The sequence below is a fragment of the Rhineura floridana genome, chromosome 10 (genome assembly GCF_030035675.1).
Source record: "Rhineura floridana isolate rRhiFlo1 chromosome 10, rRhiFlo1.hap2, whole genome shotgun sequence".
Classification (NCBI taxonomy): domain Eukaryota; kingdom Metazoa; phylum Chordata; class Lepidosauria; order Squamata; family Rhineuridae; genus Rhineura; species Rhineura floridana.
The window spans coordinates 2362226-2385213 of record NC_084489.1 but is presented as its reverse complement, the minus strand read 5'-3'; the positions used below and the strand labels follow the sequence as shown (position 1 = coordinate 2385213).

At 40.1% G+C, this 22988-nt stretch overlaps 1 protein-coding gene across 6 annotated transcripts in view; it reads right to left on the bottom strand.

Annotated features, from left to right (window-relative positions):
- Positions 1 to 408: 408 nt before the first annotated feature.
- C10H7orf57 (chromosome 10 C7orf57 homolog) overlaps positions 409 to 22988 on the bottom strand; it is a 35751-nt gene continuing 13171 nt past the window's right edge. For 3 of the 6 annotated variants that reach the window (XM_061585803.1, XM_061585802.1, XM_061585801.1), the window contains exons 6-10: positions 13035 to 13082; positions 10924 to 11024; positions 9913 to 10028; positions 7867 to 8017; positions 409 to 1201 (exon numbers count right to left, since the gene is read on the bottom strand). In XM_061585803.1, coding sequence (XP_061441787.1) covers positions 1159 to 1201; positions 7867 to 8017; positions 9913 to 10028; positions 10924 to 11024; positions 13035 to 13082 — 459 coding nt within the window. In that variant the 3' untranslated portion in view covers positions 409 to 1158. The remainder of the gene's footprint in view (positions 1202 to 7866; positions 8018 to 9912; positions 10029 to 10923; positions 11025 to 13034; positions 13083 to 22988) is intronic. The other 3 variants (XM_061585800.1, XM_061585804.1, XM_061585805.1) reach the window with 3 other exon arrangements.

Below are 22988 nucleotides of genomic sequence, written 5' to 3'. Positions count from 1 at the left end.
GCTTCTGAGTTTTTTTCAAAGGCCAGCATGAACAAAACTGACACTATCCCTCTCCTGAATTTTCTGAACAATTATTTCATAAATTCTTTGCTATTTTTTCAGAATACAAGAGCTTGGCAAAAGGAGATGAGAGTTCCCTTTGCTAGGTTATAATTTAAAGATATACTGCAAGAGCTACTGTAACGTTTGCTCTTCAGGCAGCAAGAATAAGGGAACACTACACAAGTCAAAAATTTCTGCTTGTACATATGATCTTCTCATTTTATGTGCTCTGTATTTTAGGTGAAATGTAAATTGTGAGTAGATTTTTGTATTGATAATTTTGTCCTTTGTTGTTTTAATGGAAAATGCAATGGCTAAGGTGGCCAGACAATTTAAAATAGTATTTAAAAAATAGTAAAAGGACAACTGTTTCCACTTATGATGTTTATTTAAATAGAATCCAAGTATTTATATAAGTTTATATGATGTGCAGTATACATCAGAACAAAATAAGAATGGTATTGAAAAGTATCATTTCAGTCCAGTGTTCTGAATAATAATCTCAATGCCAATATACATACAAGTTCAAAATATATAAAACATCACAATAAGCTGGCTTTTACTTACCCCATCCAACACTTGGAAACAGAAAAAAATAAAGACTCAGCATTGCAAAGGTTGTTACTCAAACTGGTCTCAGTGTTTTGTTCCACTACTGTTTTCAGTAGTGCAACACCATAGCAAAGCATATATTAACCAGGTTCTACGACTGAAGGCATGCGACTGTTCACCAACTCTAAAGCAGCTCATATAGCTTTAAAACACTAGGTTACAAAGCAAACCTTGGTAGGAGTTGGTGATAACTGGCATCAGAAGCAGAAAGCATATTAAGATACCAACTGAGGAATTTAAGGGCAGCAGCATTTAAAACAACAACAACTGACTGGAGCAGATTACAGGACTAAACTCATTTCAGCTGCAAACTTACTGAAACAAATAGAAAAACCAATAGGGATGAATGTGTCCTGCTGTTTAAACATCCTGGTTAAAGTCACATAATCCAACACATCAACATTTAACTATGGAAAGCTGCTTCCTAAACTCTTATTTTCTGCACTCAATGCTGTTTTGAAATAGTGAGAATCTGTGAAAATTCTATGACGTGTCAACGTTTACTCATTGTCTGTTTGTGTTGATTCTGGCTGGGATGTCTCTGAATCTGCAAAACAAGAGATGACCAAAAACATGAACATTCTTTTTCACTCAAAGACAATAACTGTCTCTTTGTTTCCTTTACATAAACAGATTAAGGTGTACAAAGGGGTGAGGTCTACTTTTGTAATACTGACTTGAAATGAACAAACAGCACAGGAACTGATATTTTCCTTCTACCTAAAGTGAAGTTCCTTCCTTATTTTGATTTCCTGTTCAGTGTGAACAGCGTTGTTATAATATGTAGTAATAAAAATATTGTAGAACACATGTCTACCAACTGCCATGATCACAATGGCCCAATACACAAATATTGTTAATTTGATATGGGCTTTTATATCCTATGCACATTGAACTCAAATGTGCTACATAGCTGTTAAGTATTATTGTTAAGTGCATAAAACTAGAAATAACAACTTTAACTGGGATTATATACATGGTATTTGGAGCTAAACAACTGTTTTTGCCAACTCAGCAAGGTGAGAAAACTGCAATTCTGTTACAGTAACGTGTAAAAGAAAAAAGAGGGAATGCTATAATTCTAAAAATATTTATAAAATATTGTTTTGGGGTCATATCATGCCTACCTTTACTGTTGTGATTCTGAACTTGCAGCTAAGGGTGCAATCCAAACCCTCTTTACGCTGGGCTTGGGGTGTGTGGATTAGGTAGTGTTGTCCTTCCACCTAGCCCTATCAGCAGCCACTTCACACCTCTGGAGGTTGGAAGGGGCTGAACTAGCCTGAGATCCACTGGATCCTGAACCACCCCCTGCCACCATGTGATGGCATCAAGCCTGATTGATGCACCAGCTCCAAGCTGCACAGCTCTTTGCCTACTCCCCATCTTCCATCCTGGACAGTGTGTGTAGCAGATCTGCAGATGTAGCAGCAGCCCCGAGCTCTTTTAAGCCCCACCTAGAGTGCCTGCGGTTTTGAATTGTGCCATAAACAGGTAAACCAGGAAGGCTCACATCAGCAATGAACTCACTAGCTTACTAAGAATGCATATGAAACATTTTTAGCAGTTGAAAGTACTATATAAATATTGTTATGTTTCACTGTGATTTTGTGATGGCCTTGGGAACAATGTGAAGGTAAGGATAAAAAACGATGAATTCCAAATGAAAACTTAACTCCTTAAGTATGCTGCAATTGTACTGTTAATACACACAGAATATAGGAAAGGGAAAGCAGTGCTAGGTTTGAAATGCTCTGCGTCACTGACATTTTTTTAAAATTATATTGCTTTCTTTTAAATAAGAACTTGAAGCATGTTTTGTCAATTAAGACATCATTACTCAATTCCAGTTGATTGATTCAGTTAACTGTTGTGTTTTATTGACAGATTCATTAGTGACAGAGGATGTATTTTTTATTTTTAAATGCATATCTTGCCCTTCTTCCCAGAAGGACCCAGGGTGGCATGTACAGTAGTGCCTAACCATTTTATTTATTAGATTTATATCCCGTCCTTCCTCCCAGCAAGAGCCCAGGGCGGCAAATATATAGCCCCCTCCCTTTGCCCAATGAGTTCAATACAGCTACATCAGAGTACAAAAGGAGCTGAGTTTTAATTTGGAAGCCCTTTAAAAACAGGCACTATGTCAAACTAGTTCCTGTTCCCATTTCTAACATTGATCAGATCTGAAACTTTATGCAATTCAAATCACTAATCACTCATCAGCTGTGGAAGCATTAACATCAATGGGCTAAGCTTGTTCTGAAATAGACAGATTTACCTACATTCATGCAAATTAGGCCTGTCAGTGGCTATTTGGTAGGAGGCTACCTCAGTGATCCTGTTGATGGTTACTATTACTTGTGGCAAAGAATATTATCAGTCAACAATGCCTTGCCTTAGATCTGATAATCAACAATGAATAGCTCTGGAGTGGTACTGGATTGCAGCTGTACTGGTAAATCCAGATTGCAGTGGTCAGGAGTGTTCTTCATCTGATCAAGGCCCAGAAATCATTCATGCATGCCTTCATAATTTTGAGTCTAAATGGTTGTAAAGTGGTCCACATAGGGCTGTCCTTTTCTGTTCCATCGTACCCTAACCAAGAGTGTTCTCCTGATCATACTTACACATGCACCCAAATTCTAATAGAACAACACACTAACAAGGTAACTTTCGGCAGATGCTCCACAACTTTCAAACTCTCTTCCCTAATAGATTGATCAAAGCCCGTGTCTAAATATTTTCCTTTTTTTTTTAGATTTTCTGGTTTGGGCTGGCTTTCATTGGCTGGAGTTGTGGGAAATTTGTTTTTATATAATTTAATATTTTGGTAATATGAATTCATTTTTTTGCCTTTTTTATTGTGTTCTGTTTTAAACTGTTATGTGCCCAAGGTTCTTAGGATGGGAAACTGAAATGAGTAAATACGTATTTTTATGTGTTGGGCAAAATGATAGAACAAGTGGTGGCTGGACAGTTCCAGTGTTGGATGATATGAATCCTTTCCAGTCAGGCTTCAGGCCCAGTTTTGGGACAGAGATAGCATTGGCTACTGGAGAATGGAACAGGGAAGTGAAACCCTATTAGTTTTCCTGGACTTCTTCATGGTTTTTCGATACCAACTATGATATCCTTCTGGACTGGTTATCTTGATTAGAACTTGGAGGTATAGTGCTATAGCGGCTCCGATTCTTCCTGGAGAATCAGGTCCAGATGCTGGGAAACTTCTGTTCTACCCTCTGGCCATTGGTCTATGGGGTGCCACATAGTTCCATCTTGTCCTCCATGCTACTCAACATCGACATGAAACTGCTAGAAGTCATATGGACATTTTGACTAAAGTGTCATCAGTATGCAAATGACACGCAGCTCTACCTCACTTTTCCATTTGGCTGTCTCTTATGAGCCCACTGATCACTGGGCTGTGCAGGGGAGGGTATCCTGCAGATACCATCTCATCAGGAGGTCTGTCCATAAGGTGTAGGTATTGGGCCTTTAGTGTGGTAGCCCCTACCCTTTGGTTCTCCCTGCTGCTACATATCAGACAAGTGCAGTCTCCATTGATGTTCTAGCACCTATTGAAGACTTTCCTTTTTCCCACTAGCCTTGTATGTGGAGATTTTTATCCCACTCTGTATTGGGTTTAAGATTGTTCTTATACATGAAATTGTTATTGTTGATGCTTTTAGCAATCACTTCAAGATGTTTCACAGGTAGAGATTCATAAATGGAAAGAAATAAAAGAAATAAGATACACAAAAACAGAAATAAGATGTAAGTGCTGTGGGTGAGAAAACAACAGCTTCAGATAGTGGAATTCAGCCAGTCCTTCACAGGGTTGCACTTTTCCAGAAGGGTCAAGTGTGCAGCTTCTGGACTCTACACTAACTGGAAAAGCCATGGCTGTACTAGCCAGCAGAGCCTTTTACCAGCTTTAGTTGATATGCCAGCTGTAATCCTATCTGAAGAGGCTGGACTTTCTATTGTTTTTCATGCACTGGCAACTTCCAGGGCAAACTATTGCTATGTGCTTTACATAGGACTACAGCTGGTACAGAATGCGATTGCCCAGCTATTATTAATTGAGTTTCTATCCTATCCTTCCTCCCAGGAGGAGTCCAGGGTAGCAAACAAGGGACAAAACTCTAAAAAAAACTTTAAAAACATCTTAAAAAGCATTTCTAACACAGACACAGACTGGAATAAGGTCTCTATGCAAAAGGTTTGTTGAAAGTGGAAAGTCTTCAGTAGGTACCAAAAAGATAACTGATGGCACCTGTCTAATATTTAAGGGGAGTGAATTCTAAACCATAGATGCCACAGCATTAAAGGTCTGCTTCCTATGTTGTGCACAATGGACCTCACCTGTAGAACGCCAAGCAATCAGACATGTTGCATCAATACTGTGCCAGCTACTTTGGTGCCATTATGTTTCCAGCCCAAATCAAAGTGCTAGTGATAACATTTAAACATGGCTGGCTAACCCATGGCCTGCAGCTGGTTCCAAATAGTTTTTTGTGATTCAAGCCCCCCCCCCCAATTATTCAAATTTTTAAAAAAATTACTGGGACTTTTTTGGTGACCTACCCAATATCCTCAATTTGCCAATTTTTAATTTAAATATTTATATTTTAAAGAATTTTACTGATCCTGCTGCAATGCCAAAAGGTTTTTGAGACCCCTCCCAAGAGCCCCCCCAAATTTGTCTTTCAATGTTTTAATTTAATGGTATTTAATAATGTATTTTAAAAACGCTTTAACATGGAATAGCTGGTGGGAAAGCCTTTTAGGAGGCAGCTTTGAGAACTGCATTTCTCATCACATCCACTTGACCATAAGTTAATACGGTCCTTATTCTGAAAAAGGTTAGCCATCCCTGGGTTACCTTAGGGACTGCCTGCACCAGTACCAACTTATCTATAAGCTGAGTTCTGTGTCAGAGGCCCTGTTGAGACGCCCACTTGTAAAATCGATTAGGCGGCAGATCTAAGAAACGGGGCCTTCTCTGTGGTGGCCCCTTACTTATGGAACTGAATCCTGGGGCAAGTTAGATAGGTACCCTCTCTAATTGCCTTTAAACAAGCTTTGAAGACATATCTGTTTAGAAAGATCTTTGGAGTTTGAATTGGAGTACTGGATAGGAATGTGCTAGAATTCCACCCAATTCGGAGTTGGTATCGAATTTCCCATTAATTCACTTATTCTCTATCATTGTAGATTGATTTTTATGAAGTGATTTCCTGTGCTTTTCAAAAATCAATTTTAAAAAAAATCAACACGCCTGTAAAATAAAAATATTAAGAATGATAATTTTATTAATATTTCCTTTCAAAATAGTGATAACAATTTCAATATTTTTTGTGAGGGAAAAAATAGATCCGTGAAAGCAACAACTAGCAGACAAAGAATGAACTTGCCTGTTAAGTGGAAGGAATGCTTTTGAACTAACACTGGCCAACAGATCCCATACCTAGTGTTGGATAATGGGGGCTTGTTTTAGTCCATTTTATTGTTTAAATGTAATGGAGGTCTTATTGTTTGTGAGGTGGTTGTTCTACAAAGTGGTATCGAAGTTTTTTTTTTAAATAATTATATCCTCAACATTCTATTACATTCCTGACTCCCATTTTTCCTTTAAACTTATGAAAATATAGCCCTAGCTTAGTAAATTCCATATATTTAACCAGGTTGTTAAAAACCTACCAATTTAGCTGTTACTGTTGGATACATTAGCCTATCTAGTACACTAGATCCCATATTCACAACCAGAAGCCGATGAATTATTTAAAACAAAGTTACAGTAGGGTTTAGTCCTAGGTAAATGTGCATGTGATTCCAGCTACGCAATATAATCATATGCATGTTTACTTGGAAATAAATCCTATAGTTTTCAGCTGAGCCTCTTTTTCGTGGAGCATTATAGTGCAAACCTGTTCAGAAGTAAGACCCACTGGGTTGAATAGGGTTTACTCACAGGAAACTGTGTATAGGATGGTAGAATATCTTTTTAAAGGATAGCTGTTATGTAATAAAAATATCAGATTCCTTAACTGAGGGCCATAACAGAGTTGTTATTCTGACACAGAAGAGCTCGTTTTCCTAATTTGGATTAAATATGCCTTTTCTAAAGGTGTTCCACTTTGTTTTGCTTTCAGTAGACCTCTGCTGTATGAACAAGTGTAATAACCTTTATAAGAAAAATTCCCACCGTCCAATCAGCTTGACTAAATTCTTTTTTCCTCTTCTTACCTTCTCCAACACAGCACAAACAGCCCATCTGGAGATCACTATGGATATCTTGTTACATTTGATCCATTCTCTACACAATACATGCAACTCAGATATAACCTTACCTTCCTATAGGTGAGCTTCTGAAATGTGGAATTTAAGTTCTAAAATTATTTTGGATGTGGTAAGTCCTATCTAAATGGACACAGCTGAATTAGATACACCATCTAACCCTATGTGTGTCTTATATAAAGTCTCGATTCTTGAGTTTGCAGCCTTCTGTATAATGACCTCAATCCAGAGATACACAAGTGGTAGATCAGTGGATGTTGTAGGACTTTCATTTTGTTTCTCCAAACTGCAGCACCCACAATACAATGTGAGCTTGTGATATAGTGCAAAAAGAAAGAGAAAAGTAAGATCCACTGCATATGCTGACTTCCTTCTCAGGATTGGGGCCATTACGTAGAATGTATGTCTATTTTATCATGGTTTCATTGGCATTTCACTTTGTTACAGCATTTCAAAGCAAAACATACAACAAATGGGATATAATTTGGAACAATAATTGAGAAAAGCCTCTTCTAGGCCTCCTTATACCAATTTACAAAGACCATTTTGAACTTGAAGGAAGTAAGAGGTGTTTTTGGAGGGAGGGGAAGGGGCTGGTTATTGTAATTTATTACAATATCACAACCACCCGAACACATATGGAGATATCTGCCTGTAGATAACAATGAATGACTTTAATAGAGAATATGAATCATAACTCCTTACTAGTTAATAGATTTTGCCTATTAATTCATAAGTTAGAAGTAGTAACTCATAAGCATTTGTAAAAAGCTTTAGGTTAAAAAGTTACTTTCCTTCTTTGTTAAATTATCTTGAAAGTTAAAGAGACTATATGTATTTGCAAAGGAGTGATTCTTATATCTGTTAAGGCAGAAATGGGCTGGTAGGATATTGTCTTGGGTGGCGTACGTTCTGAGGTTGAAGAATGGCTTCTTAGGCTGGGCCCCCATTTCAAGTCCAGATTGAGATCTAGGTTTTCTTTTGTATGACAATGTATGTTTCCTAGCTTTCTGCCTCTTTTCTATTTTCTTCTGATACTCACTTTGAGGAGGAAGAGAATCTGCAAGAAATAGAGAAGCAATTCTATACTCAATATGCATTTGGGTAATCGAGTCAGCCTCAACGGTTTAATGGTTTTGCAAACTATTTGTTAGGGGACAATGAGCTATAAAGGAGTCCAGAAGCTTTTGAATGCAATAGGGTATTTGCCCAAGCTTAGTTCAGTAAAGACTATTCTCTTATTAGAAGGCAAATCTTTTCCAAAATAACACATTTAAAGAAATATGATTGTCTTCTTGGTATCTGTATCACCAATGTCTGTATCACATTGTAGCTACATCTTTAAGTGTTGCTATGATTTGGTACGTGCAATGATGATTTCCTTTGTCATGATGTCAGACTAGACAATGCATGCGTCCTTGGAAGCAATTTCCATTGAAGTTTATAGAACTTACATACACATGTATTAAGGTTTATGTCCCACAAATATTTTAGAATGAGTGCAGATTAAGTTCTGAAGATATAAAATCCCAACCCCTTACCCCAAAGGAACAATGCATAGGGTTTGTAGGGAGCACAGTGAATGAAAAGGCTATGAACTGAAGCCCAATTTCCAGATACCTACTGCAGGAGTCACCAACTTTTGGACCACTAGGCACATTTCAAATGCTGACAGAGTGCTGAGGGTACCAGTCACAAAATGGCAGCCATGGTTGTGTGGTGTAACACACTGCCAGGCTGCTGGGGTGGTGGCAGCATGGCATAACACAACATTAGAGAGAATACAGACATTGGTGCTTCTCTCCCCCCAACCCTGGAACAGCCTCATGTTTACCATGGGAAGTCAGATATGTTCTGCTGGTCCTGATTGTGAAGATATAGCTGGTGAAGGCACAGGAACCCTGTTTTCCCAAAGCCAATCTTAAACCAAAGCCTAGGCTGCCATCCTGTACCAACTTACCTGGGAATAAGCCCCATTAAACACAAAGAGACTTCTGAAGTAGACATGTGTACCATTTTATTGTAAGTTAACTATATAGTGAATCATAATGAGTGCCTGGACATCACTGCTTGCACAGCAGGAGACACGCCTAAACTTCCTTGCAGTTTTCATATTTTGCATTTGCCATTTGGTAGGAATAGAAAGATCTGTCAATTTTGGTTTTCTCAGTTTCTCACTTTTCTAATGTTAAATTCAGTCCTCTACATTCCTGCGGCAATCTGCAATTTTTTTTTTTTTAAAAAATCTTCATGAAAATTCTCCACCATTTTAGTGTGAGTTTCTCCAAATAAACAGATTTTTGTAGGCAGTTTTGACAAAGGTACACATTGTTGCAAGCCATTTCTCATCACTTCGTGCTTTTGTATGTTATTTTCACTCATACTCATTTTTATGCATACTTTCCCCTAATATATGCATTTTTGTAAATATTGTTTAGTTGGCGAACTGCATCCCAACATTCTAATAAATAAGAATTTCGAAGGACTGCTGTGTTTCAGTTCTCATATTGTTACAGAAAGTGCAAATTTGATAAATTCTGCTTGAAATGTGAACTGAATCAAAATTCTCACCAATCCCTACCATTTAATAGCCACCTGCACTTATTGTGGAGTAGCATTTGCAGAAAATAAGGAGTATCTGGTCTCAGACAAATCCACCACAGGAAAGAGGCATCCTGGTTGCTAGGAAAAAAGATGAAATACAGAGATTCCAAGGACTACTAGAAAATAAGACAAAAGCAGGAAAAGTGCACTAAAGGCGAGGAGAAAACAGACGCTCATTAGCATCACAGGGATTCCTATTGCCTGCTATCCTAACAACTCAGTCACATATTAGAAGGCCCTCGATCTACTGGAATGTTTTATGGGTATAAGACACAAATTTGCATAGGTCTACATACATTACATAGGTCAATAAATACTACATCCTTTTAAAAAAAAGGTCTAAAACATTACCATTAGGTTGGGAATTCTTTTTCTCCCATTCATCACGCTGCTGAAGCCACTCATCCCCATAACCGCTGCTGATCAATTTGCTGAAGTTTACAGGTTCATTTTTTTTATGAGCAGGCCTATACAGGAACATCAAAGAAGAAATAAGCCTTATATCAAAACTAGTACCCATCTTTTTTCCTTGTATTGTTAAGCTAACAAATTCTTTAATGTGCAAACAAAAGTCTTCAACGTTTTTAGAAGAACGCTACCAGTCAAAATGGTTAATATTAGTTATGCCCGGCTCCAATATTTTCCAACAGTTTCTTACAGTAATTTATTGAAATTTTCCATTAGTGTTAACAACAAATACATGCACTGGGAACCTGATGATCATCAGAGCATCCCAATGCACACATACAGAGAAAGAGAGCCAAAGAACTATGTTAGATGGGTCCAAGGGTTTCGAGTGGGAATTTCTAAAAGAAAGTTTTTTTCTTTAATTCTCTTTTGTATCAAAAGCATTCTGGCATGTGGCCAAAAGGCCCGGGACATAAAGTAGTAGTAAATATAAATGACTAAGACAAGAAAATTATGACCCAAAGCCATAAAACTTGCAGCAGTCCCAAATGATATGCTCCCAAAACAAAGCCAGGTATACTCTGGCCTCCATTTTCAACTGTTCCCGATTATTATTAGTCATGTAATGCGACTTTCAGCAAGACTCCTCGTCTGAGACACTGACAAATAAACAGTGTACATATGATACACAAATAATGTGTACACAAATGTACACAAAAGTGCACATGCTGCATCAGAAATACTGACTTTATGATTGCTATTATAATTTTAGTGAAATGCTTATTGTTAAGATATACAGTAAATCATGATGGTGCAACAGAATATTTCATACAGTAAACTGAACTGCAGCAAAAGGTAACATAACATTATGCATATCTTTACACTGGTGAGTTGAGTACTTGCACATTCATTAGTAAGGTCTGGATTTAAACATAGTAGCTATATTTTGCTAACATTGGAGGGAAGTAAAGCCTGTTTCCTCCATGGAATTCTTTAGCTGAGATAGGTTGTTGTATTCTGTGTGGATATCTTGGTGTTATAGCAGGAAGCTTTATCTGTGTAAAAAGAAAACCTGATTCAGTAGTGGACATAATTATACATGATTAAAGCAGAATGAACAGCTAAAACAAAATAATACTCCTAGTAGCAAGCTGTAGATGGAGGTAGTGATGTATGAGGATCCTGTTTTTGAGGCACTGCCACTAGAATAAATCTGAGTTGTCAAGTTTCTGAGGCATAAAAAGGCTTGACATGTGGTGACTAGAACTCAGAGCTATGTGACCAGAGTGGGGTGGATCAGGATTTAGACCGTTTTCCATTGTACCATAACAACCCCAGTCCAAATTAGCTGCTACGTAACAGGTATATTGGCCCTTAGTGTTACTTTTAAAAGGAGACTATGGCTGTTCGGTTCCTGTTAAATCTTTATATAACATTAAATGTATTTTTAATATGTAGGTTTTGAAAAATGCACATTAAAAGGAAAAGAGTTTGGGAGGAGTGCATGTGCAAGCTCAGATCTACAGTGTTGTGTCTGCATCCCCTGCATTTATTCAAATTTTGACTAAGCATCATTTGAAGGCTCAAAAATGTGAGCTTTATCTTAATATGTGAAGGTCAACCTACACATTATATTATATGCATATTTGAATTTTATGTGCAGGTTTGGACAGAAATCCCACACTGGTATCAATTTGGGATTCCCTCCTTACTTCCCACAGCAAATACCGGAGGGATTTCCTTCAGGATCAAATCAAAGGCGGAATGGGTTAAACTCCCTCTCCAAAACTGCTGTGATCCCAGTTATTATATATACACACAGCTGATGCTATCTGAATTTTGGCTGGATGAGGGCCAATAAACTAAGTCTGAATCCTAGCAAGACGGAGGTGCTGTGGGTTGGTGGCTCCTGAGTTTGGATAATTGGTCAGTTGCCTGCTTTGGATGGGGTCATACTCCAGGTTTTTAGTCTGGGGGTGCTCCTGGATCCATCTTTGTTGCTAGAGGTCCAAGTGACTTCAGTAGCTAGGAGTGCCTTTTATCAGCTTTGGCTGGTAAGACAGCTGTGGCCATTTTTGGACAGGGATAGTCTCATCACAGTTGTTCACGCACTGGTAACCTCCAGGCTGGATTACTTTAATGCGCTCTATGTGGGGCTGCCCTTGAGGTTGGTCCAGAAGCTGCAGCTGGTGCAAAATGCAGTGGCGAGACTGCTCACTGGGGCAGGGTATCGCCAACATGTCACCCCGCTGCTGAAATAATTGCACTGGCTGCCCATTAGCCACCAGGCCAAGTTCAAAGGTCTAGTTCTGGTGTACAAAGCCCTATACAGCTTGGGACCAGGATATCTGAAATACTGCCTTATCCCTTATATACCCAGTCAAACACTGCACTCTGCCAGTGAGGGCCTCCTGCAGATACCATCTTATCAGGAGGTCTGTTCCACACAACATAGGAAGTGGACCTTTAGTGTTGTGGCACCAACATTTTGGAATTCCCTCCCCTAAAATATTAGACAGGCAGCATTTGTGTTATTTTTGGTGCCTTCTGAAGACCTTCCTCTTTCAACAAGCCTTTTAAATAGAGACCTTATCCCAGTCTGCATCTGTGTTGGAATTGCTTTTAAAGATATTTTTAAATCTTTTTTAAAAATATGTTTTTTAAAGATTTTTGTTTTAATATATTTTAAAGTCTGTTTTTAAGATGTTTTAGTGTTTTTGTTTGCCACTGTGGGCTCTACTGGAAGGACGGGCTATAAATTTCATAAATAAATAATAAACATTCTTTACCAGAATCTGAAACTTGGGTTTGAAGCCGATTAGCAAACTCTGATTATGAAGGAGCCTCATAAAAGTACAAATTCATGCAGAAAACACAGAGCCAGTGACCAGCACTTTAAAAAAAAAAAAGGGGGGGGGAGATTATAATAGTAATTTGGGGAAAGAATTTGCACTGATGTGATCTTCAAATACTTATTTCCTGATTTAGCTAGTTTTAAAAAGGGTCCATAAGAAATTTTCCCTCTATCTTTTATCAAAATAAATTCTAGTTTCAGGGAAACTCACCTCTTCTTTTGTGCTGCCCGGAGAGCCCTCAGCTTGCACTCCATTTTCCTGATGGGAAATTTTTGTACACAATTTAACTAATAGAAGATGTTAAAAGCAATGAAGAAGAGATCAAGAAAGGGTGTTTAAATATTTTACAAAATTAAGCAGCTTGGTCATGTAAAGTGTGCTAACTGTATATAGAAATCACTTGAAAAATTCCCTCTATACCAACTTTAGCCTACAAAGAATAGCACCTGTATATGTGTGGTGGGGTAAGATTTAAGTCATCATGAAAATTATATGCACAGGGTTACACCCCCTTACTGAAACAGTCAAATTCTGGGGCGGCTTTTAATTTTATAAGAAGCCAACTCCTCAAGGGTCCTTAGTAAATGGAAGCTTAAAAAAAAATCCCAGATTACCATCTCTGTTGAAAACACTCCAAAATAAACATTAAAATTCAGAAATAAGGACAGATATTCTAGAAGCTGGAAAAATGGATCCAGATTGAGTTGAATAGCCTGATCTAGAATACACAAGAGGCTTACATGTTTTTAACCAGACCTGATAGGAACCCTCTGGGATTAAAGTGTTTTTGTACTGCGAGATGTCCTTAAGGGTTTATTTCTCTAATTGCAGCAAACAGTTTATTCTATAAGGGAAAAACTTAAGAAGGCTGCACTTGAAACAGTTTTGGCTAGCAGTTCTTTGATTATATCCTGACAATCCATTGACCCCCATAACTCTAAATAAGCAGGTATCCAAAGTTATTTAAGGCTACAATCCTATATATATGTATCTGGCAGCAAGACCCATTAAAATCAATGGGACTTGCTTCTGAGAAGACATGTACGGGATTACACTGTAAAATGAACAAAATGATAGTTTCAAAAACACAATGAAATAAAATACTTCTTGAATATTTCAGCAGTTATTTCTCAAGGGTTAGCCATAAGGTTTAGCCATTTGCTATTCATGTAGAAGGACAAACAGTGTACTATCCAGTCAAAGTTAATTGCACTCACTTCAATGGGAGAGATTTTAATCATAAGCTACATCACCTATTGAAATCAATGAAACTAAAATTCTTAATTTTGGCTGAATCGTACCCAATATTACTTCAGAGTGATTCTTAAAACAACTGGGAGACAGAGGCAGGTAATGCACAGAATTAAGATATCATGGCCTGGTTTGCATGTAATGCTAAGCCAAACTATGGTGCGCAGAGCAAAAATCTTGCCTGTTCCATTTCTCCCCCGTCCTGCTACTGCCACAAGTCTCCTGTGAAACTAAAAAGTCTTCAAAAGGCAAAAAAACCCCTACCAAACAGAGAAACCACTTTCCCATTTATTCAAGATCTTTATTTCACAAGAATTATATAAATTAAGCAGAGGAAAATAAAAAAACTGAAGATTTTACAAATAATTTTATTAGCTTTATTATAGTGATACAAAAGCATCTTAACTCATAATCATGATTCCAATTTATACAGGATTTCAATTGTTAACGAAAGCGATAACAGAAACACTATATTGCTCATTTTAACAGGCAAATACCATACTACTCCAAAAAAAATGCTGATTACTACAAACTATAGGCACATTCTAGTCCTTCCAAATGAGTGATGTAAAATGCAGGTGTGCAGCTCTGCACCCCAGCCCACAAATTTGCTGCAATTCGCAGACATGATATATCAGAATTGTCTTGTTAAGTCCCACACCACATTTTAGGGCGACATCCTGCAGCTGGGAGGAAGGAAGGACCTGGAAAGCTGTGTAGAGGCCTGCAGTTAGTCTAGTTTGAAGGATCCAGGGGTCTCTACAGAGCCAACATAAATCTGGCCACTGCTGATTTCTTCCCAGTCCCAGGACAGGCTTGGTAAATTGAACTGAATAGTACTGTATAGGCATTTCATGTTCAGTGCAAATATTACTAATAAACTTGTGCAATTCAATAGAAGAAATACTGTAATACCTCGCATTAACGTACTCAATGGGACCAGAGCGAAAATGTCCTTAAAGTGAAGCACTACCTTTTAAAACTTTTTTTCCCTCTCCTTCATGCGGAGCCTCAAAGCCCCATGCTAAAGCCTCTGCTGCTGCACTGCCGCACCTCTCCCTAACCCTAACCCTGTAAGTGGTTTGCTAGCTGTGTTTCTGGAGAAATACAGGCATATGGAGCATGTACGTTATAGCAAGGCGACGTTAAGTGAAGCGACGTTAAGCAGGGTATGCCTGTATTAGGCTCTGGAACTACTTTCTTATGGAAGTTAGACCGGCTCCTTCCCTGCTGTCCTTCCATCAGCAGGCAAAGATTTTCCTGTTCCAATAGGGTTCTGGGAACTGACTGCAAGGGCTATTAAATAGGGTGCTGTTCTTACTGAGTTTTGTATTTTTAATTGGCATGTTTTGATTGGTTTTAATTATATTTTAATTAACTTCTGAATGTTTTATTTATATGTTTTTAATTTTGTATTTGTTTAAATTTTTGTAAGCCGCCTTCAGTTCTGGAAAAAAGGTGGGATATAAATGAATATAGTAACAATAATAACAATAATAATAATAATATCCATATACAGCTAGATAGACATAGTCATTCTGTCCATGTAAATCTTACATTTCCTACTGCAAATTCTGCAAAGACCTATAGTATTAGGCAGAGTAATCCAAACCACCAGATCTATTAACTGGGCAGGGTCTGAAAGAGTTGTTACTGGTCTGGCCCACCCCCCAGCAGAGAGAGGCTCACACTGGTGGAAACCCTGCTGGTAATTCACTGGGCAGAAAGCCTCCAAATGGGGTGTGGTGTATGTGGAGAATGAGAACTGCAAGAGGAGAACACAGTTCTGCCTTGTCCAAATTGGTTTCAGATGCCAGCCACACCCTTGCCACACAGTGGAATCTATGCTACCAAAAGGGCTGGTGGGAGGAAAACAAATCCCACAGGATACAATGGAAGGTGTCAAAACTGAAATTCCCAAGCTGCCCCCTTCTCTGGCCACACCCACACCAGCATGAGAACTCTCTGGATGTGGCGGATCTCAACTACTAATCACTGCATAACAGCAGCTGAATATAACCTCTCCATGTGCCAAACACAACTCAGATGACATTTTGTCTGATAAGGGGCTGTGCTGTATGGCTTTTGAGCTCACTGAATGGAAGGTGGTCCAGTAAAGAGGCAATATAGCACTTTGCCCTCACAGGACAGCACAGAACATGAAAAGAAGGCGCTTTCTGCAAAAGCATAGGCCTTTGTGCAATGATTGCTTCTGCAACTCATGGGGGGTGGGGGGAGAACAAAGCTCTGGTAGTCAATTCAATTTATTGTACTAGCCAAAGGCCAGGACAAATACATTAAAAATGTAAAAACATAGAGGTATGTAGAAGTATACAGAGAACAAATTGCTGTTGCAACCAATAATATAAAAGAATTTCAGAGTTACCATCAGTGAGATCAGTTTAAGACTCTGAATCTCCCAAACAATTTGTAGCAATTTTATCTAGTTCTTTCTTTCTAATAAAGAGCCACTTTGTATGTCATGTAGCCATTAGTATCTCTCAGGAGGAATTGTACTGATTGTACAAGGGCATTCCCACTTCCCTGAGCCCACAAAGGTTTCAAGAATCTCTCTTGGGTGCCTGTACAGAGGACAAATTAACATATAATGAACAATGTCCTGGCACCTTTTTGTAGTGTCCATCTAGTACTGCAGTTGACATGACTTGGAAACGTAGTTCCATAAAAGCATTTCTTAGTGAGACTGGCATTCATTTGGTCAAATAACTGGCTCTAAAATGTTTAGTTTTCACAGAAGAGAACCATGGGGAAAATCTGGGGATCTTAATTAACTGTAAGTCTCTTCTAGCATCTATCCAGAAAAGCCAGTCCCTTAAATGCCTCTTATCCATACCCAAGAGAGAGTTCAGCTCAGGGCGGTAGTAACTGTATAACAGCCTGTGGGAAGTTAACTTCCAATTTTGATTGTTATTCATTTCCATATAGCACAATGCTGGATGGCATTCATTTAACAGAGTGGCTATTCGTTTAAAATACTCCAGCTGCACCCACTCCGCTCTTGTCTCTATTGATGGCCAACCAGATTCAGTTCACAAGAAAGCTGCTGGAGTTCCTGATGGAAGAGAGTAAAGTTTTTGGAAAAATTTATTCTGTACGGTTTCCAGGGCTAACAAAGCTCTGGTAACACTGTTCTCAGGCTTAATTCCGAAACAGAGACTGCAGCAGCTCTTCAGAGAAAACCCAGCAGCAAATACAACTGCAATACAGCAATTGGGGCGGGTGGGCGGGCGGGACAGAGCTGCTGAGCAACCCAAGCCGTCACCCAGCTTGAACAGAGGACTGAGGGCGTGCTGCCCCATCTATGTACTGTTAGGCTCCATCTCTGCTACTTAGCTCAGGGTGCAGATGCAAACACTCAGCAACCCTGCAAAACCAACACGAGTATGCATTGCTTTGCAGAAGTCCCAACATGGAGCCCAGTTCAATAGCATCCCCATATAGGCCAGAGCCTCTTTACTATACAGGTGTTAGCCCATTGCCAGCCCCAGTAGCAGCCCTCAAAAGTGTGTTTTGCAGAATCATAGCTACAGTCCTGAGCAGCAGGACTTGTACTCACACAGTCACATGGCCCCATGCTACGCCCCAAGGAGATCCACAGGGCAAGCTGGCGATAAACATGGTGTTATACCCCCCACTTCTCCCTCACGGCAGAGAGTAAGATCCACACATAGTTGCCATGCAAACACTTGAAAAACATCACCCAAAGTCCTCACTCCAGTCACTTTGTATCCTGGCACGCTCACAAGGTACATCAGTGTCGCCTATCAATGCGTTACAGGCTGCCGTTTCCACAGGTGCTATCTCTGTGACAGACTCAGAGTTGTTGCTGTGGCCAGGCTAGTCTTTGTTACAAAGACAAGGAAACAGAAACACAACCACCACTACTGTCCTCCATTGAGGCACCAATCCATGCTTCAAAAAAGTATAATTAAAGCCCACAAGGGCCCCCCAGCAGCACTCTCAGAGGAGCTCTGTAAGTCTCTATTGGATCACAACTCACATCAACCTATGATACAATGCCTCAATGCCAGGAAGGATGGGAATTGTAGTCCAGCCAGAACTGCCAGATCCTGCCACAAAAACAAACCCACAACTGTAAGAAACAAGCTTAACACAGGGCAAATAACTGCCTGGCAACACAAACGGGAGAGATGGTGTATATGTTAAGGGAATATAAAAGTTGAGCAATTAATGTGCATAATAACCAGCCATTGTGCATTCACTAGGCTCGTTTACCACTCAACATTTCCCTTAACATGGTATGTATCCCATTATATACATTTCCTGCATTGGGCAGGGGGTTGGACTTGATGGCCAACTCTACTATTCCATGATTCTATGATCAGACAGGTGCCTTCTCTATAGTCTTTTTTGGTGCCAGCTAAAAGTGTTCCTTTTTCAACAAGCCTTCTGAATGGTGATCTTTAACCTAGATTGTACCTTTATTGGATCTGAATTGATTTTATGAATGTGCTGTTGTTTTAAATTTCTTTTTCACACACACACACACACACAAAATTGTAGTGACTTTTGCTGACACTTCTGGTGAACTTTGCGATATCTTTAAATCCTGGTGAACTTTATCTTTAACAAACTGGGGCCATTTATAACAATAGCTTTATTCTACTAACAGTTGATTTCTATGTTTTGCCAATCCAGCCAATGAAATGCCTCATACATTTGCTTGACAATCAAAGCTGTTTAGAAGTCTACTGCCTGAAGCAAAAAGTCTGAGCACACTGAAGTCAGGTGTGGAAGGGACGGAAGCAAAAAAGTAAAACAAACACATCTAGCATCACTTTTTGGTTGATTACTTTTAAATAAATAAATACCAGCTTTAATTGTGTAGAAAAAAAACTGTCCTGTCCTTTCATCATTCATTTATTATTGCGTTCATTTTATTATCATTGTATCATAGCAAAATAATAAAACAATATGCTATTCAAGTCTCATTTACTTGCAGGGCTGGTAGATACCCTGTCCTGTAATTTTATCATTCATGTCTAAGACAGAAATAACCCTGAGGGCAGATGACTACTTGATAGCCAATTACCTGACTCATTAACTTGTCAATAAAAACAATCAGGAAACATATGGAGACAACATCAACAGCACTATAAACACAAGAGACCATGACACCATTGTTACAGGAGACAATTAGATAATTTTTTGTAACTATAGAAGATCAGGGCGAAGAAACCTAATTTAATGAAATGCAATCTGCTACAGACTAGGACACAGTAACTGTCTGATAGACCACAAGCGGCATGAATTACCACAGCAAAATCATATTCCTTGTGGGGAGTGTTCACCATGATCTGGCTACCCTCACAGATGAAGTTTCTGAGCTAGCCCCCCTTCATGAGCTGGTACAAGTGGCTTGCAAGTCAGCTAGTTGTGGGGCCAGCACAGGGGTCATTTAACTGTCACTGCCATGCATACTACTGAAGGGAGACATGGAGCTCAGCTGCTGTACCCATGCCTCTGCTAAGGATCCCCCTTCATATGGGGGGAGTCACACCACTGCTATGCCTGAGAGGCTCTCTTATGATCTGGATGATCTAGTGGCTGATGTGATGGGGCACAGCTGTGGAGCCACCCTCCTAATCTGCACTCCTGTGCAGTCCCAACCTCACTGCCACCCTGCCCCATAGCCACTACAGCCCTGTCCAAGAGGGCAGCTCCATCCCACCATACCAGCAGCTACTTCCACTGTGCCATTGGTTGTTGGTGTCTTGTCATGGGCAGTTATGCCTCCCCACCCTTTGTCCTATCTGTGAAAGCCCTCCATGGGATCCCTGGTAGGGTGTGTGAGGGGTAGGGGAGTCTTTCCCATTGTGCTTTCCTTCTATGCCTATTTTAGCTATATACTCATTTCTATCATGATAATAAAGGGCTTGTTTTAACGTTCAACTGACTATTGTCACAGTTTCCATGGAATGGCTAGTGAGTGCGTGCTGTGAGTGGGAGACCGGGAACCTGGGCTAGTGCACATATGGCTGAGATGTTACTGGCACCATTTTTGCTGCAGTGGGACATGTGTGTTGCACATTTGAGTCCATGAATGGCAAGGAAAGTGGTGGTGCCATACATGCTGGGAGCTGTAGCCGGATTCGTTGCTGTGGGCTGGGTGATTATGGCTATCTTTGTGTGTTTTTGCTGCTCTCGTTCCCATTTTCTCAGGTGTAGCCCAACACATCTGTTGCTGAATGGGATAGCATCCACCCGAGAGTTCTCAAAGAACTCAAATGTGAAATTGCTGATCTGCTAACTAAAATATGTAACTTGTCCCTCAGGTCCTCCTCCGTGCCTGAGGACTGGAAAGTGGCAAATGTAACGCCAATATTCAAAAAGGGATCCAGGGGGGATCCCAGAAATTACAGGCCAGTTAGCTTAACTTCTGTCCCTGGAAAAGTGGTAGAAAGTATTATTAAAGCTAGATTAACTAAGCACATAGAAGAACAAGCCTTGCTGAAGCAGAGCCAGCATGGCTTCTGCAAGGGAAAGTCCTGTCTCAGTAACCTATTAGAATTCTTTGAGAGTGTCAACAAGCATATAGATAGAGGTGATCCAGTGGACATAGTGTACTTAGACTTTCAAAAAGCGTTTGACAAGGTACCTCACCAAAGGCTTCTGAGGAAGCTTAGCAGTCATGGAATAAGAGGAGAGGTCCTCTTGTGGATAAGGAATTGGTTGAGAAGCAGAAAGCAGAGAGTAGGAATAAATGGACAGTTCTCCCAATGGAGGGCTGTAGAAAGTGGAGTCCCTCAAGGATCGGTATTGGGACCTGTACTTTTCAACTTGTTCATTAATGACCTAGAATTAGGAGTGAGCAGTGAAGTGGCCAAGTGTCAGGATGTACGGTTCTGATGTTTCTGAGTGAGCTAGGAGAGGGGGGCGGCTGGGCTGAGGCATCTGAAGAGGAGGGGGAAGCTTCCCAGATAGAGGGGGGAAATCTTGAACAGACAACAGACTCGTTTCTCACGCACTCCCCCCCTAGGAATGTGCTGCCATTACAGACAGAGGGAGGAGGAGGACCAAGGTCATTCGGCTGCAGAGAAGGGTAGAGAGAAATCGCCTGATGTGTTGGGCCAACCCCCCCCACTTCCTACCATCCTTTCCGAATCAGAAGGGGAGGAGGCAGCCGCCCCCCCATCGCCCCGCACCCGAAGACAGTTAAAAAGGCGCCAAAGAAAAGAGGAGGGAAGGGGCATAGATGTGGGCAGTTTGAGGCGGAGTGAGAGGATCCGGGCCCGAAAGCCCCCTTGATAAGGGACGGGGAGGGCTTGAAACTCTGTTCTATCAACTCTCTTTGGTTCATGCTAAGAGTTCATGAGGCGGAGAAGCCTATGTCTGGAAATTACTCTAATAAAAACTGATTTGCTTTCATCAAGTGATTCTGTTCTTGAGTCTCAACCCGGGCATGACACCAAGTTTGCTGATGATACTAAATTGTTCAGGGTTGTTAAAACAAAAAGGGATTGCGAAGAGCTCCAAAAAGACCTCTGCAAACTGAGTGAATGGGCAGAAAAATGGCAAATGCAATTCAATATAAACAAGTGTAAAATTATGCATATTGGAGCAAAAAATCTGAATTTCACATATACGCTCATGGGGTCTGAACTGGCGGTGACCGACCAGGAGAGAGACCTCGGGGTTGTAGTGGACAGCACGATGAAAATGTCGACCCAGTGTGCGGCAGCTGTGAAAAAGGCAAATTCCATGCTAGGGATAATTAGGAAAGGTATTGAAAATAAAACAGCCGATATCATAATGCCATTGTATAAATCTATGGTGCGGCCGCATTTGGAATACTGTGTACAGTTCTGGTCGCCTCATCTCAAAAAGGATATTATAGAGTTGGAAAAGGTTCAGAAGAGGGCAACCAGAATGATCAAGGGGATGGAGCGACTCCCTTACGAGAAAAGGTTGCAGCATTTGGGGCTTTTTAGTTTAAAGAAAAAGTGGGTCAGAGGAGACATGATAGAAGTGTATAAAATTATGCATGGCATTGAGAAAGTGGATAGAGAAAAGTTTTTCTTCTTCTCTCATAATACTAGAACTCGTGGACATTCAAAGAAGCTGAATGTTGGAAGATTCAGGACAGGCAAAAGGAAGTACTTCTTTACTCAGCACATAGTTAAACTATGGAATTTGCTCCCACAAGACGCAGTAATGGCCACCAGCTTGGATGGCTTTAAAAGAAGATTAGACAAATTTATGGAGGACAGGGCTATCAATGGCTACTAGCCATGATGGCTGTGCTCTGCCACCCTAGTCAGAGGCAGCATGCTTCTGAAAACCAGTTGCCGGAAGCCTCAGGAGGGGAGATTCTTGCACTCAGGCCCTGCTTGCGGGCTTTCCCCCAGGCACCTGGTTGGCCATTGTGAGAACAGGATGCTGGACTAGATGGGCCACTGGCCTGATCCAGCAGGCTCTTCTTATATTCTTACTTGGATGCAGTGGATTTTGCACAGGCAAATTGCCAGCATATTTTAGAATGTACATCTTTCTGTTTAGCCTTATACAGCAGATTGCACCTTGGTCTATATAGCTTCTGATTTCATGGCTGCTTGAAATATGCTTCCCTGACATGCTCAAATTAGGTAAATGAATCTATTCCTTATTTAGACATGTCAGGCCACTGCTGAAGACACAGAAGCCAGGTCAGTAAGAGTTTGCAAACCTAATCCCAAGAGCCTGGAAAATGTCTAGGAACAAAATATCCAATCTCAAAATAATCTGCTAAACAGTACTTTAATCATCTACTGTACATACTATCATATGAGGTCGCTCCCAGTCTGCTTGCATCACAGGAAGTTACCACCATTGGCAGCTCCATTGGACACAGAAAACAGAATGGGTTGAAACTATTCAAAGTAATCTGGATTC